Source organism: Lepisosteus platostomus, chromosome 3 (assembly GCF_059453375.1).
Source record: "Lepisosteus platostomus isolate fLepPlt1 chromosome 3, fLepPlt1.hap1, whole genome shotgun sequence".
In the NCBI taxonomy this organism is placed as follows: domain Eukaryota; kingdom Metazoa; phylum Chordata; class Actinopteri; order Semionotiformes; family Lepisosteidae; genus Lepisosteus; species Lepisosteus platostomus.
Window position 1 is genome coordinate 43797815 of NC_142613.1, and position 15184 is coordinate 43812998.

Below are 15184 nucleotides of genomic sequence, written 5' to 3' on the forward strand. Positions count from 1 at the left end.
TTTCTATCTTTATAACATTTGTTAATTATTCTTCATGGTGAAAATAATGGGATCGAAATCCTGGACATTTCTGGATATTTGAAAATTCCCCCTGGACGGAGATATAAGGATAAAAATAGAGGACATGGCCGAGAAAAGTGACTCTAGCGGCCATTGACACTAGCTCTCCTGCTGGACCTGACACAGACAGCACTGCTAGTGCTAGCCAGCGTCGAAAAATGGCTACAAGGTGGTACTATCCAAGTTAACTAAGTGCTCAGGACTATTTTTATTAGCCCCGACACACCTGAAGAAGGCTTCACAGCCGAAACGTTGTGTTTTCTCTCCTCTCTTTTCAGCATGGAATAAACCTATTACTTGTTCCTTATTTTATAATATGTGTGAGTGTGTGCGTGCGCGTGCGCTCATGTTGGTCATTGAGATTTTCTGTGGTTCCTATGAGAAGATGACTTGTAGGTGGTACTTGGATTCTTGGTTTGATCAGGGGTGGTACTTGGTCCAAAAAGTTTGAGAACCACTGACCTAAAGCCATATCATTTTAATATTATATGCCATACTTGTGTGACTATACAAGTTTGTTATAGGCAGAATTTTGTCCTCCTTTTTCAGGCATTATCCTATTGGTTTGCTATTTGATCTTCATGCCTCTAATGTAGCCCTTCCTTGGAGCATCACAGTACATTTCAAGGTAGACATTCTCATTGTTTTCTTGTTCAAATTGTATTCACATTTCTGTTCTCTTTATGTCTACATTTAATTGAAAATATTCACTTTCATAAATCTCAGACAGAACAATATGCCAAATTAAACAAAGAAAGTTATTACCCTGTTTTTCTTCCAATTATTAAATTTAGGTAGGAAAACCATTAAATCAAGTAATGAGCTAGTTTGCTCTGTTTCCTAACACACCTTGTCTTGCCTTATTTTTATTATTATTTATTATATTGCTGTCATTTTTTGCTCTCCAATTTGAATCTCTCTCTTTTAGTAATTATGTTTTTATATCACTTTAGTAAAAATAGTGTGTGAGAGCTAAAGAATATGCCTTGTTTGAGGTTGTGTGTGTGTGGACGTAACTATTGTCTGCTAAAGTCATTCAGGTAGCACTACTTTTCCTATTTGTTTTTTTATATTACTTCAGTTGAATTTTATTGTTCAATAGCAACCTGAAGTAATTGATTTCAGACTGCCTAAAAGAGTTCATGAACATCTGGCAAAATCCTTTTAAGAAAATGATATTAGAAGAAAAGGATCTTAGAATGTCTATGTTTTTGGCAACATGATGTGTTGAGGCTGTGTAATTGTTGAATATTTTGTTGATCTTTTCAATAGAATGAAAATAACCTTTTAATTGACTTGTAACAATATTTCCATCATGGTCCAGGTGGTTTTACAGTGATTGCAGGCAATGTGTTTTGTTATTAATTAGGTATTGTTAGACTTAACAATATCTTAAAGTATTTGTTAAAATAAGTACTAAACAATGCCAAAAAATTATCATTATATGGGCTTACCACATTGATAATCATTTAAAATATTATTTGGATGTGAAGATGGGATTCTTGCAACACCATTTTGCAGGTGCTCATTTTGCTAGGGAGTGCAAGTGAGAGAGCAGAAAACAGGTTTGTTTTGCCTATTTTGGATGACTGGTGTGGGTGCAGTTGATCTAAAACATGAATGTTAGCACTGAAACTTCTGTGTATGTTAAATCGTGTTTTTGTCTCTAGAGGGCAGTAATGGATTAAAATACAACTTTCCCCTGGATTGTTCAAGGTTTTGTGAAAGTGGAACATGCACAATGGTTTATATTAATAATATATTATCCACAGAACAGAGCACATTATTGTTGTATATCTTCTAATTTTCTGTCACTTGATTCACAATCCTTTTTTTTTAGAGATTGGGTTGGTTTTTGTCTCGGGTGTAGCAGTGTTATATCACAATAATGTTGGATTTTTTTCATATTAATCATGTAATAATGTGTGCTCCTTATAAAAACATGTAGGCTAATACTGTTTATAAATAATCTTAAAAACTCTTTAAAAAGTTACATTAAAATCTAAAAGGTGACATTTTTATTGCACACTGATTTTCCTTCTTTACCAGCTGTGACACATTCTGATTGATCTCGCTGTTTTGGGCTCCCTTGAAAGGCTGACATCCAAATACCAAGATTTCCTGTTGCCACAGTGGACTAAATTCACCTGTAATTCATCAAGTGATTACATTCTGTAATTTACTAATTACTAAACACCGTCATTTCAACCTTTCCTTTGTACTCTTACATAGAACACCCATGATTTAGGGCAAACATTGTACAGTAGAAAAGGGAAATAAAAAAAAAAGTGCAATATGAAAATAATTCCTCCACAGCTGGGATGGGGATCACATATAGATTTCTTCTTTTACATTTTGTGGTATAATGGCAATAATCCTGTACCGTCTTGGACATTTTTAAGTTGTCAGTCAGATTGGATCAGCACATAAGGCTGTTTGTCCACTGATAGCTGCTTTATAAAAAAGCACATCTATGCTTACTTATTATATAATATAAGAAATGCTTCCACTCTTTTGTTTGGCATTGAAGATGTCCTTTTCAGGAATAGCTTTTAAGTTAGTGTTAATATTCAGGAATGCAAGTGCAAACACAGTAAAATGAAATCTGTTACTATTACAAGAACTGACAAAATGAACAGGATGGAAAGTAAAGCTGGTGTATTTTCCACATTGTGATCATAAATCATGTTTATAATCATGTTTAATCACTGAATATTATGATGTGCAGAGAGGGGTATAAAAACAATACTCTCAACCAAGTAATATATTTGAAACTAAAATTTGTTTTAAAAAATGAAAAATGTTGTTCACAAATAGCCAAATGCCATAAGGTAGATGTCAAATTAATCTTCCCGCTTTTTAAATGACAGAACTTCCCTGAGAGAGACCTTCTGCACTGCCCTTCCAATTCCTTAATAGAAGCTCACTTCATGTCCACCATTAAAGAAGCAGATACCTTGAAGCACAAAGGACAAGTCATCAATGATATGCAGAAGAAAGACCATAAGCAACTTTGGATGGGCTTGCAGAATGGTGAGATCTTCCAACACTTTTCTTTTCTAGAACCTTTGTTTCTTTTATTTGTAATAATTTAAATGGATCAAGTTATGACATAGCAAGTTCATTTTCAATTTATTTCCAGAAAAGATACAAATGTATTCATACATAGTCTTACCCCCCCCAACAGCTAAAAGATAGGTACAGTTTCCTTTAAGGATATATTGATCATTTTATAGTTTTTCAAGTTGATTGGAATAAGATTACATGAGAGTTTATTTCACTGCTTGGCATCCAGTGTTGTTTTTCTGTGAGCATAGATTGAAATTGCTGTTGGGAAATCATGTTTCTTACAGTGCTGCGTGGGAGAGAACACTGATAGTGTTGTATCTGACCTTGATACGTAAAATTCTCCACAAACAGGATAATTATAGTTCTTGTATGTGTCCCCTGTCCACTGTCCATGCTGCCGGCCTCTTGCAGTAAAGAGGGAGTAGACTGTATGCTGCTTGTTTTAGTTTTTTTAATGATCTATTTGGGTTTATACTTAGTTTTTTCATTTTGTTTTGTATGAACCTTTCACTCCATATAGTGGTTTTCTTATACAGCCCAGAATAAATGCAAACGACTTCTTGTATTCTCAAGAATAGAACCACTGACAGAGTCCATCAGTAACAGTAAAATTAACTGTTACAGTTAAATAAACTGCATTTACAACTGTTTATCTTTGTCCAATAAATTGTACAGTAATATTTAATGCGACAACATAAAACTGTGCATTAGGACTAAGGTTCCTAATCCTGTTCTTGGAGGTCCACACACCTTTGTGGTGTTCATTATTTGAGCTCTTTTCTTAACCGAAGCCTTAACTGAAGGTTGCTTGATTGGAACATTTGCAAGTTTTGTCTACACAAAAGTTTGGTATGCTACTTTTGAAATACACTCATCCCATACTATATACACCATTGCCATTAAAATACATGTAAACATCTCTGGTTCATTCCCAGTGCTCATAACTCACCTTAAACCAGAGTTTAGGTACTTTCTAATGTATTTGAATTCTTTTTTTGTGCAAGCTGCTGTTTAAATGTCTAACGAAGCACTTAGAGAAGTAAAATGTGCATGTTCTCGAGAGTACACATGAATAATAAATATGGCATCAACTAATCAAAATTACATACTAAAGAAACTGTAAAAGTAAGAGAGCATCAAGCTGCCTAATGATATTGATACTATACATTCAAATGGCACATGAGCTGAATGAAACATTTAATTGTATAAACAGTTTAAATTAACGACTAAGTATTTAGTCATTAATAATCAAAATGATTATTCTCCACCATAACTACTTTAATTCCCTCACAATTTCTGTTGATATTAAGACAACAACAGCTGAGAGGAATGAAAAAGACATTGTTAGAGCTTGTATTAGCAGGAGGATTTAACTCATATAACAATAATAGGTATGTATAACTCATTTTGGTGAATACTCGGAAGTGAAGTGCTCCTTTAAAGAGGAAGTAATGGACAATAGTTAAAAGGCAACCTCCAAAATTTTTAAGAACTGAAAACACTCAAACATTTCAAATTAATACTACTATTAAGTCATTTATGGGGTTAATTTAACTAAAAGTTTAATTGGGGAAAAAACCCTATGTAGGTAAATGAGCCTCTAGGATCAGGACTGGGACTTACATTAGGACACATTGCAGATGAGCTTTGAGCTGACAATACTGTGACTTGTGAAGTGTATTTGTAATTGTTGTAATTAGTTGTAATTGTTGAGAGCAAGTTTAAGAGACTTCTAGAAAAACAATATATGTAGGATTCTGGTAAAAATATAATTCTGCAGAAACCTTAACAGAATTAAGGCATCTGATGTGTGTTTTCTTAAAATGTAAAATTTCAGGTCAGTCTCAGAAAAGCATAAGATTCCTCTCCAAAATATAAGGCACTGATTTATTTTTCTTTGTGCAGTGAGGCTGTTTAAAGGAATTAAAGATTTAAAGATCATCAGTAAATCCTATCAGCTTTACTGATAAAGTGACTGTTAGGACCTTCTGAATGAATTAACAAAAAATTTAATCTTTCCAGCAGTTACTTTGACCCGTCACTCAAAATGTTCTGATACTTACTAAATTTCATAAGTTTATTTTCTCTCCCCCAAAACCAAACCGTTGAAGAAGTGCTTTCAAAACAACATGTGAAGGTTTATAAAAGAGAAAAACGAAATAAGAAAGACAAATTATACTGAAAACTTTCAACTTCTAAATTTATATAAAAACAGCAGCTGTAAAGGAGAAATAAGAAAAGCTAGTGAAACCAAGACAGACTTGTTTTAGATTATAACTCATCTTTCTGATTCTTGTAACACCACCACTCCCAAAGAATTCATTTAAGCCATATATAACCACAAGAGAAAAAAGAAAGTAGCATTTGCGATAACTGTTGATCACAAAATACTCCACCTGGTGCTGTGAAACGCATCTCAGTCTTAAACATGCAAACATGACCCTTCAGTTTCAGTCAGCGAAACGTCACATTGAAAGCATTCTGACCTTCCATCTGCAGGCTCACTAAGGAAAAAAAACTCTAGTCTGCCATCTACCCAGAAAATGAATGGATTATTCTAAATTCTAATGTTAAAGAAGTCTTTCATTGTAATTGTAATTGGTAACTTTAGTTGCAATACATTGGATTTAACATCAGTTATAATCTAAAAGAGGTTTTTGTTATATTAACTGAAAATCATGTCATACTGTAGTTGCATATACTGTACTGTATGTATTTAAAAAGGCACTTCTTAAGCACCTTAGATTTTTCATGTATAGGATTTTAAGAATGTCAGAATGTTTGTATTTGTTTTTCCTGTATACTTTGCCTTAAATTGCAGAATGTTGAAGGAGCTCTTACCTTTGACTCAGTTTTTTCTAAGCTAGGTCTGCATGTTAATCTCTTCATTTTTTGAAAGCAGTACTCAGGGGCAGTTATGTCAGAGTAGAGCTGTGAGATCCAAAATTAGGGCTTGTGTAGGTCTGCATGAGAACGTTTCCTATCATACTTGATAGTTTTTGAGGTGGCACTGGGTGCCAAGCAATCTCTGTATGGGCTTGTCCATGCCCATTTGTCGTTTGCTTGTTTTGTCAGTGAGTATGAGTGTCAGGCTTGAAAGGAGTATTAAGTCCAAAAGTGACTTGGCATACTATATCAAGAATAGCACAGGTGTAACTGCAGTTTTATAAAACAAAATCTGCTAAAATGATTGACGTTATATGCTCAAAGTAGCTTAATGTGATTTAGCAGGTAATGAGCCAATAATGGTCACAATCTGCGGTTCTTCAGTTAGTCAGTCTGTTGCACACACTATATTACTGTATTAGCCGAGACATTAAGTACTTAATTTAATTATTTTAAAAGGAAAACACTTTAGAAATATATTGTTAGTTTCAGTATTTTTTTTGTAAAATAAAAAAACAAAACACTTTTTTATAGTGTGCAGGAAGGCCTTTTTAAATCAAATATTACTGTATTAACAGTTAAAGAAGCTCTTTATAAAATGTGATAACCTATTGATTGTGCTAGTGGAATTCAGACCAGCAAGTATGCTTTGAATTAGCAAATTTACCATTTTTACAATTTGTGGTAAATAACACATCATATACTACACTTGAACATAAAAATATGAAACATTAACCTGCAAAAAACAAAACAAATTTTACATAATGTCAAGAAGCTCTGATTTAAAGTCTCATGCTCAAACCCAGTTCTCTCCCTGCTGAGAATACTGTTTATCTTTTTTCCATGATGTGTTTTACAAAAAGGTTACTCATCCTGCCCGTAAAAACTGAAATGTGTTTGGCGTTTATGCCAGGTGAGAATAGGCAACGAGCGCTTTTCTGAATGAGAGGACCTGATTTAACTATTCACAGTCCTCAAAGGCAGAATTTTAGCATCTTGCTTGTAACCATTCCCAAGTTAACTCGGCCTTTGACATCTGAGGCTCCTGTGAATTTTAAAATTCTGTAGAAATGAAGTACATGACTTTGGTCTATGGTGAGCAATCTATAAAAATCATCATACAGTTATTTTTTCTGCTTCTTCAATTGCTGTGGCAGGTGGCATAGAATACTTGAATTCTTTATTGGATGCTTATAAAATAACTTCTGAGGATGCTTAGTGGAGCCAAAATAAAAAAAAATACTTGAGGAGGTACATTAGACTTGCACTGGGTTATGTTAATAATGCTTTATTGGTTCATGAGTTGGCATGACATCAGAGTGTTTCTATGTGTGTTTTCCAGCAAAGATGTTTGAGAAAGTTTCCAGAAGCTTATTCTAATACTCTTGGGGGAAAAGCAAATGATCTAGAAATTAAAGAGATTCTGTTTACATAGAAATGTTACAACTACATTTCAGAACATAATGTATTTCATCTGAGTTTTTTCTATTTTTTTAAGTTTTTGGTAGGCTGTAGAAATAAAAATGGTCATAAGTATTCCTTGTAAACACAAAGGACAACAATTTTTATTCAGTTGTAACTTCATCCAAATGCTATCAAATAATATGTTTATTCAAGCTTTGCAGTGCAATATGTCCAGATATGCTTTTGAGAATCTGATTTGCATGACTGAGATGAAGCTAAAAACACTTTTTGTATGAAACACCTTAACTTGCTTTTTCAGTTCCGAAAAAGAAAGCTGAAAATCTGTTGAGACGGAGGCAACAGAAAAAAGTATCACTTCACTATAGATAGCAATGAGGTAGTATAATTAAAATCAAAAGGTGGGCCAAAATTTGGTACATGGAGAAATGCAGCATTATGTTTGCCTTGTTATAATGGTCTTTGAATCACATATACTCACTTGTGCACTATTAACCCCAAAATAAGACTCTTGGGGGGCTCCAGGTGGCTGAAACAGCAAAGGTGCTTGCTCTGCGTGTTGAGCAGTATGGACCCAGATCATGTTACTAATTGGCTATGACTAGGATTTCCAAGCTGTGGTATACAGTTGGTTTTATGCAGTTGGGGATAGGATTTTGATTAGTTGGCTAAAGCGCTCTTGGGCCACAGCAAAACAGTGACTATTGTAATGTCCTGACTCCCTGCAAGCTTGCGGTGATATAAGCGAGGGACATGCCTGTCCACCAGTCAGTGCAGAACCTCCTGTACAGTACTGCATGCTTGAAATGAATTGATGGGTTAGAAGAGCTTGTCTGCACTTATTCCCCCTGTGTGGGTGTGGTGCTGTTGCTGTGTCTAAGACCGCTTCTGATTCCGAATTTTGTGATAGCTGATGAATCTACGCTGGATAAAAAAAAAACAGAATTCTTTCCCATCTTCTCAGTAATGTCAGTGGGAAAAGTTTGGGAAAACAACAAAACTTTGCTTTAAATGATTTCAGTAAACTAAGCATGTTTTGTTTTTCTCTTCAGATAAATTTGACCAGTTCTGGGCAATGAACAGGAAACTAATGGAATACCCAACAGAAGAGGGGGGATTCCGATACATTCCCTTTAGAATATACCAGGTAAGAAAATCAATCAGGCTACCATATACCAGCTGGACGCTCAGCTTTAAGGCATGAGTGAAAAATCAGTAAATCTTTAGAATAACAAATGAAGTAAATATATCAACATGCTGTACAATCTGTAAAATAACCAGTTAATGAATAAAATTGCCAGCTTATTAGGTTACAGATAGACCACTTACTATTTACGTTTGTTATATTTCTAGAGAAACGGGTTTTAATGTCACTACACATTCTGGTGTAAGTTACCAGCGAATAACTGCACTTTTAATTTATTTTATTTTATTATAAAAAATACTATATATTGTATTCATTTGGAGTAGGGTTTTTAAGACTCCATGTGATTGAAGTGGCCAGAGTGCATCTTGGACTATAACAGAGGGTTCTGTGTTTGTGTCTTCTGGCTCTAATACTTTGGTACATTTATAAAATTAATTGGTCTATTAAGTTGTAAAGTTTTGATCCACATCTGAAGAAGGTTTTGCAGTTGACATGTTGTGTCTCTATTCTTTTAAGCATGGAATAAACCTCTACCTGTTCTTTTGCATTCTTACTGTATATTTGAAAGAGGTTGAATGACAGAACAACTTGCAAAGAAGATGAACAAAGTAAAACGTACTTCTGATAAGTTATGTGTGGAATAGTTAATGGACTGCAATCGAACCTCACCATAAATTTTCTCTTGCACTCAAGTCAGGACTTTGACAAGGACACTCAAGGACATGAGCTCACTTCTTGTTGAGATACTTCAGTGTGGGTTTGACTTTGTGTTTTGGATCATCGTCTTACTAAGTTTTCCTTTAGGATTGGCCTGTACTTTGCACCATATTTTCTTTAGTCCCTGATGAAAAGTATCCCCATAACATGATGCTGATATTCGCAAGCTTAACAGCTGGGATGGTTCTGACCGATGTGCTGTGTTGGGCCAGATATAATGCTTTGCATTTTGGCCAAAATGTTCAATTCTTTGATCATAAGAAAAGTGCATTTTTTCACATATGTCACGTGAAATCTAAGATTATTAAGATTTAAGATGAAAACTTTTTTCTTTCATTGAACATTTATTTTTGCCACTGATCCACACAGGATGCTGTGGATTTGAAATTTGGATTTATGAACAGTAAATTCCATCATAGACATGGAACTTTGCAGGTCTTTCAGTGTCATTGTTGATTTCACAATGGCATTGCTAACCACAATGGCATTGTTTCCTGCTTGCCTGGCTGCTCAGTTTGGAAGGGTGGGATGATCTCTAGGTAATGCTTGAGTGATATAACGCACATTCCACTTCTGAATGTTTGACTTCGTTGTATTAAAAAGGGATAAGTAACCTTCTCCTGATTTGTTCCTCTCAACAATGTTTATGTTTCAAAAGCTCCTTCGACTTTATGGTCGATTTGTTGTATCATGATGTGAGTTGTTGGTTGAAATTCAATATCTACCCGAGGGAATTTATAGAGACAAATGCATTTTCAATGAAGTCAAGTCAGAGCACTATGTTTGCACACAGAAACCATTATACTAATTTTGTCACCTTTCAAGCTTTCCTTTTGCAGAATTGGTTTAGGGTTGCCGTAGCAAATGAGTTGAATACTTGAATACTTGAGAAATATCTAATTTTCTTTCTTTAAGATTCTTAATATAGTGTCATGATTACTTGCTCTGACCTCAGCAAGATATGTAACCTTTACACAGGAGTGGATATTTTTGCAAGGCACTCTATATACAGTAGCAGATGTAGACAGCTCTTCATGTTTTATTTGAAATAACTGATTAATACTTATGAGGTTTGAATTCTTGTCTAAAGAACCTCAGCAAAAACTGAGAATGTGAGCTTGTTTGTCTTTGTTGCATCATCTTAGCTCTTTCCGTATTTGATTTCTGGTGCTGTGTCAGTTGTAGGCTCTGGCTATAGCTTGGAAAGTGAAGAAGAAACAGGATGTTGAAAGTGTGACTCAGTATCTTATTTGTCATATGTGATAGCTAACCTCAGTAAATTCACCCTGGAGAAACGTTTGAACTAATTAAAAAGAAAACGTTAATATTTTTTTCTTTATTATATGTTGTTGCACAAAAAGAACCAAAACTTCAGTGTGTACTTTTAAACTCTAACCATATAACTATGTTAACATAAGCATTGGTATGTTATTCACTAATGTAGTAGGCATGTAGTTAAACTGTGTACTTATCAGTCTTGTCTCTTCACAGTTTACCACTCATCCTAGAAAATCATAGTTAGAGATTCTAATGAATTAACTAATTTAAGTCACCGGGTGTGAATAATTATGCAAGTGTATAGATTTCTGTAGACACCTAGACAGGAAATCACTGTCAGATGCATAAACAAACAGTAATTACTATACTTAGTGCATTAAATAATGACATTGTTGAAGCTTGTGCCAATAATTGTCTGCAGCTGCATCTGTAAGTGGTAGTCAATCTTTATCATACTCTGTAACTATAGTTAGTCTGTAAAATATAATGTTGACTTCATGATGATACCTTACCTTCATACCCATAGAGACCTACTCAGTATAGATGTCCATTTGATATTTGGAATATCTGACCTTACATCTATACCTCCATTTTGTTTGCATTCACTATCTTCTGATAATATGATTGCTATAAATAATAATAGCATTTGCAGATGTTAAGATGTGAGAAAGACCAGAAAACACTGAAAGTACTTATGGCTGATTATGTTCGATAAAGAAGTCAAAATGAAACTGCTGACAGTTTCGTGAGGTGAATCTCTACATTGTTTTGTGCAAGGCCTACAGATGGTAAAGAGTGTTATTACTCAGATACTTCTAACTTGTAACAGCTTTGGATGAAGATGGACAGAGTACTGTGACGAAATTTGTCTTACCACACATGACAGTTCATTTATTTTAAAATGGCCCTGTTTTTCAAAATAATTAACAAAAGTTAAAATTTAGGAATTTTTTGTTTAGTGCCAACTGCAATGCAAGAATATTTAACTGAAAGAATTCTTTCTTTGAACACTAGCTTTCAACAGTGCCCTTTACACCAGTTTATCCAGTGGCTCGACTTTGTTTGTTGTAATGGAAACTAATTTTAGAAAACGTCATGAATTCTGTGAGTATGTAAAAACTGTTTTTTTATCTTGTGAATTACCTCTTATCTTGCTACATACTGTACCTGATGAAACGAAATCCCCTTTAACTGCAATGCCAAATAAGATCACTGGCTGATCAACTTGTGTGAGGTTTTTGAAAACAATAGCTGTAGTATGACTTGAGTATATGTTTAAATCTACTTAAGCAGTGAAAAGGAAAAACAAGCTTATTTATCGCAACGTATGCCTAGTCTTTAAGTTTTATTTGAACTGAAATCTCCAGTAGATGGTGCTGTTAGAAAGGAGATGGGACCACTTTTGAAATAAAAGTGGAGCTTATATTTGACATCCATTTTAAATTAGCAATCAAATTATATTTTTCAAACCCACAAGTGCATCATTAAGGTAACGGATAAACTGCTTTTTAATCAAAGCTCTGAAAACAAAAGAAAACAAATCTAGTTTTAGAATCAGTGACAATGTCTGTTACTTCAAAGCTGGCAGCAGATGTACATTCTTTTCTTAGTTAAAAACCTTGAACAGCAGGAGGGCAGGGGTTAAGTTTATACAATCTTTCCAGTAAAGTAAATAATTAAATCTTTGTGCACAGTTTGATACTATTCATTTTTTTCATTATTCATTTTGTTTGGCCAAAAATACCACACCAGCAGATCTTGCATGATTAGTTAAAATGTTGAAGTTACAATCTTATAATTTTGTTCCCAAAAGTGAAGTCATTGATTGTCATCTTCCTTTCCAAGAAGGCATTATAGCAACACAGTCTCTACTTGGAAGCTATAATTTTGAGTGTCTTTCTGTCAATTTGCACCAATCTACAACAGTTTATTTACACATTGAAGAACTGTAAGACTTACAAGAACTTTGGAGAATGCATAGGGGTTGGCCAGCCTCCATCAGTGGAGCTCTTACACACCATGGCATTAACTTTTCTGGACATTCACACATGTTTATGGGACCATACAATGCTACATGATATGGGCATGGTTCAGTAATTCATGCAGGTGTTTTATTTAAATACCACTGTTGTTATTTTTGATCCGGTAACTAGGCAGGCCTGTTGTCCTCGGCATTTGCACAAGCAGATCACCTCTTTTTTGTAGCACAGCACACTGAGATAAAGGCCCAGTCAGCTTCTACTTTCCATGTGACATTAATCATGGATAGGGCGGCTCTGTGGCTAATGATCTGCGCCTGTGGCTGGAAGGTTGCCGGTTCAAATCCCGCGGCCGGCAGAGGAATCCTACTCCGTTGGGCCCCTGAGCAAAGCCCTTAACCCCAACTGCTCCAGGGGCGCTGTACAATGGCATACCCTGCGCTCTGACCCCAGGCTTCTCTCTCCCTGTCTGTGTGTCTGTGTGTCTCATGGAGAGTAAGCAACAGACAAATTCCTAATACAAGAAATTGTACATGGCATAAAGTGATCTCGTCTTGTCTCGTCTTGTCCAATGGTGCACATGCATTACATTGAAATTTTGGAAAAGATTTGTATGGAATTTCTTTTTATCTCATGAAACAGCCGACCCAGATTTCCAGCAAAATGATTATCCACTTTTTAGTTAATCACAATGGTACCTCCTGTAAATGCTATTGGAGACTGGGGACATTCTTTAAAGGAATTTTATTTTTATTTATTCATGTAATGAATCATCCATTAGAACTGTAGAACTCTAAAAGAAATGTGGGTCCAGAGTAAATGAAAACGTCAGTCCACCCACTAATTGTACATTGTAAACCTGTTATTTTATGTTAGGTTTTCATTGGGTAGGAATGAGAATACTCCAAAAATCATCAGGTACTGGGTGAGGTGAAGTTTTTCGATTTAGTATTAAGTATCTGGCAACTGGCTTTGAAATTCAACATTTAAGCTTCTTTATGGCATTTTTAGCCTTTTAAACAACTGTATTTGGAGTGTGGCTACTCTGCAGATACCTTTGTAAAATGAAGCAACCAAAGACAGTTAAGTGAAGTTTAAATAAATAAACTTCAGAATTATGTTGCTGCCAAGTTAAATACTAAATCCCCATGCCATCATCAAACTGGATAACTGTCATAAACCACAGGGACATGATCAGACAGCCTTTCATCCCATTATTACATGCAAATTTTACTGTAAATGAGAAAAAATGGAGAATCCTTTTGTGCTGTTTAATGCACATGACTCACAGCATGCTCTGAATGAATTGAAAATGAACTAAGATAAGTGAAACATTACTAGCTGCTACAGTGGAGAAATCCCTGTGGGTTGAAGAGCATTATAGGGCCTGTCTTTTGAAAATTTAATTTCACAAAGTAGATTGAATCCTGGAACAAGACTTCTGTCAATGGTGTTAATTTTAACAGTCCCCCACCAAAGAAAGAAAATTTGATGCCATCTGCATCCTTCTCTGATTCAATATTTGTGTTTCTTCACAAGCACAAAAAAAATTAAACTGATTCCTGAAATTAGGGCTGCACCTCCCTAGCTGAATTGAGTGTAAATGTGCAAAATTGCCTAGTAAATTATAAAAACTGTAGTTCTTAATTGCTCACCTTTTTGACAGTGAAAGACCTAGGCCCCCTAGGTTCTACAATGTTCAAGCAAAAATAAAAAAACAAAATAATGTAGGCATCTCAGTGTTGTTTTTTTCCCTAATTGTTGTTTTTTTATGGGGGGGCTCTTTAACCCTCTTTATGAAACTCAACAACCTATTACAGTATTTTTAGTATTATTTTTCTTCATAGTTTTGACACAATGGATAAATGAAATTATGCAGTTCTACAGTTCTGAAGACTGCACATCTTTAGTAGCTTTTAAACTTTTCGAGCTTTACAAAATGTTTTTGCCTTGTTTGTTTTGATATTTATAAGGAAATCGAGTGGAAAAACCTAGGTCTGTTTCTCTTTTTTCACCTGTACTCTTACGTTCAAATGTCTTATTTGTAAATGCCAGCACCTCAGTGTTGCTGCCTAATTTGTAATTTAAACAAAGAATAAGTATTTCATGCATTCAGAACAAATGCATATTATGATTATCCCATGACTGAACTTGAAGCAGCCTTTTTATAAAAGATACATAGCGAAATATGTAAAACTTATGTCAAAGGAAGCAATAAAGTTATCTAAATTCTCTATGAAAGGCAAGCAATTTGCAGGGTCACCTTGTTTGGAAACTTTCTGCCAGCTGTGTGTTTGATGTGCTAATATAGCTTGCATAACTTCTACATCAAATACTTTTACAGTTACAAGTACAGCTTTTACTTTTTATTTTACCAGCATAACGCCCAGAATGATGATTCATTTTGTATTGCACAATATAGTTTTTTTTTAAACAAATACTTTTATTTTTGTATGTAATGAAATATTATTCCAAGAGTTGAAACAGTGCATAGGGATTTTTGCTATAGGTCTGTTAAGTTACATTGTCAAGACTACAAATGGAAAAATATCTCTTTGGATTGTCCCAGAATTAATCATTTTAGTTATAAAAGACACACTGACATCTCATTTAAACTAATAGAAAA

General features: G+C 34.6%; 1 protein-coding gene across 1 annotated transcript in view; it reads left to right on the forward strand.

Annotated features, from left to right (window-relative positions):
* atg5 (ATG5 autophagy related 5 homolog (S. cerevisiae)) overlaps nt 1-15184 on the forward strand; it is a 65452-nt gene that overhangs the window by 3598 nt on the left and 46670 nt on the right. The window contains exons 4-6 of the mRNA XM_088625692.1: nt 610-688; nt 2931-3093; nt 8490-8584. Coding sequence (XP_088481818.1) covers nt 610-688; nt 2931-3093; nt 8490-8584 — 337 coding nt within the window. The remainder of the gene's footprint in view (nt 1-609; nt 689-2930; nt 3094-8489; nt 8585-15184) is intronic.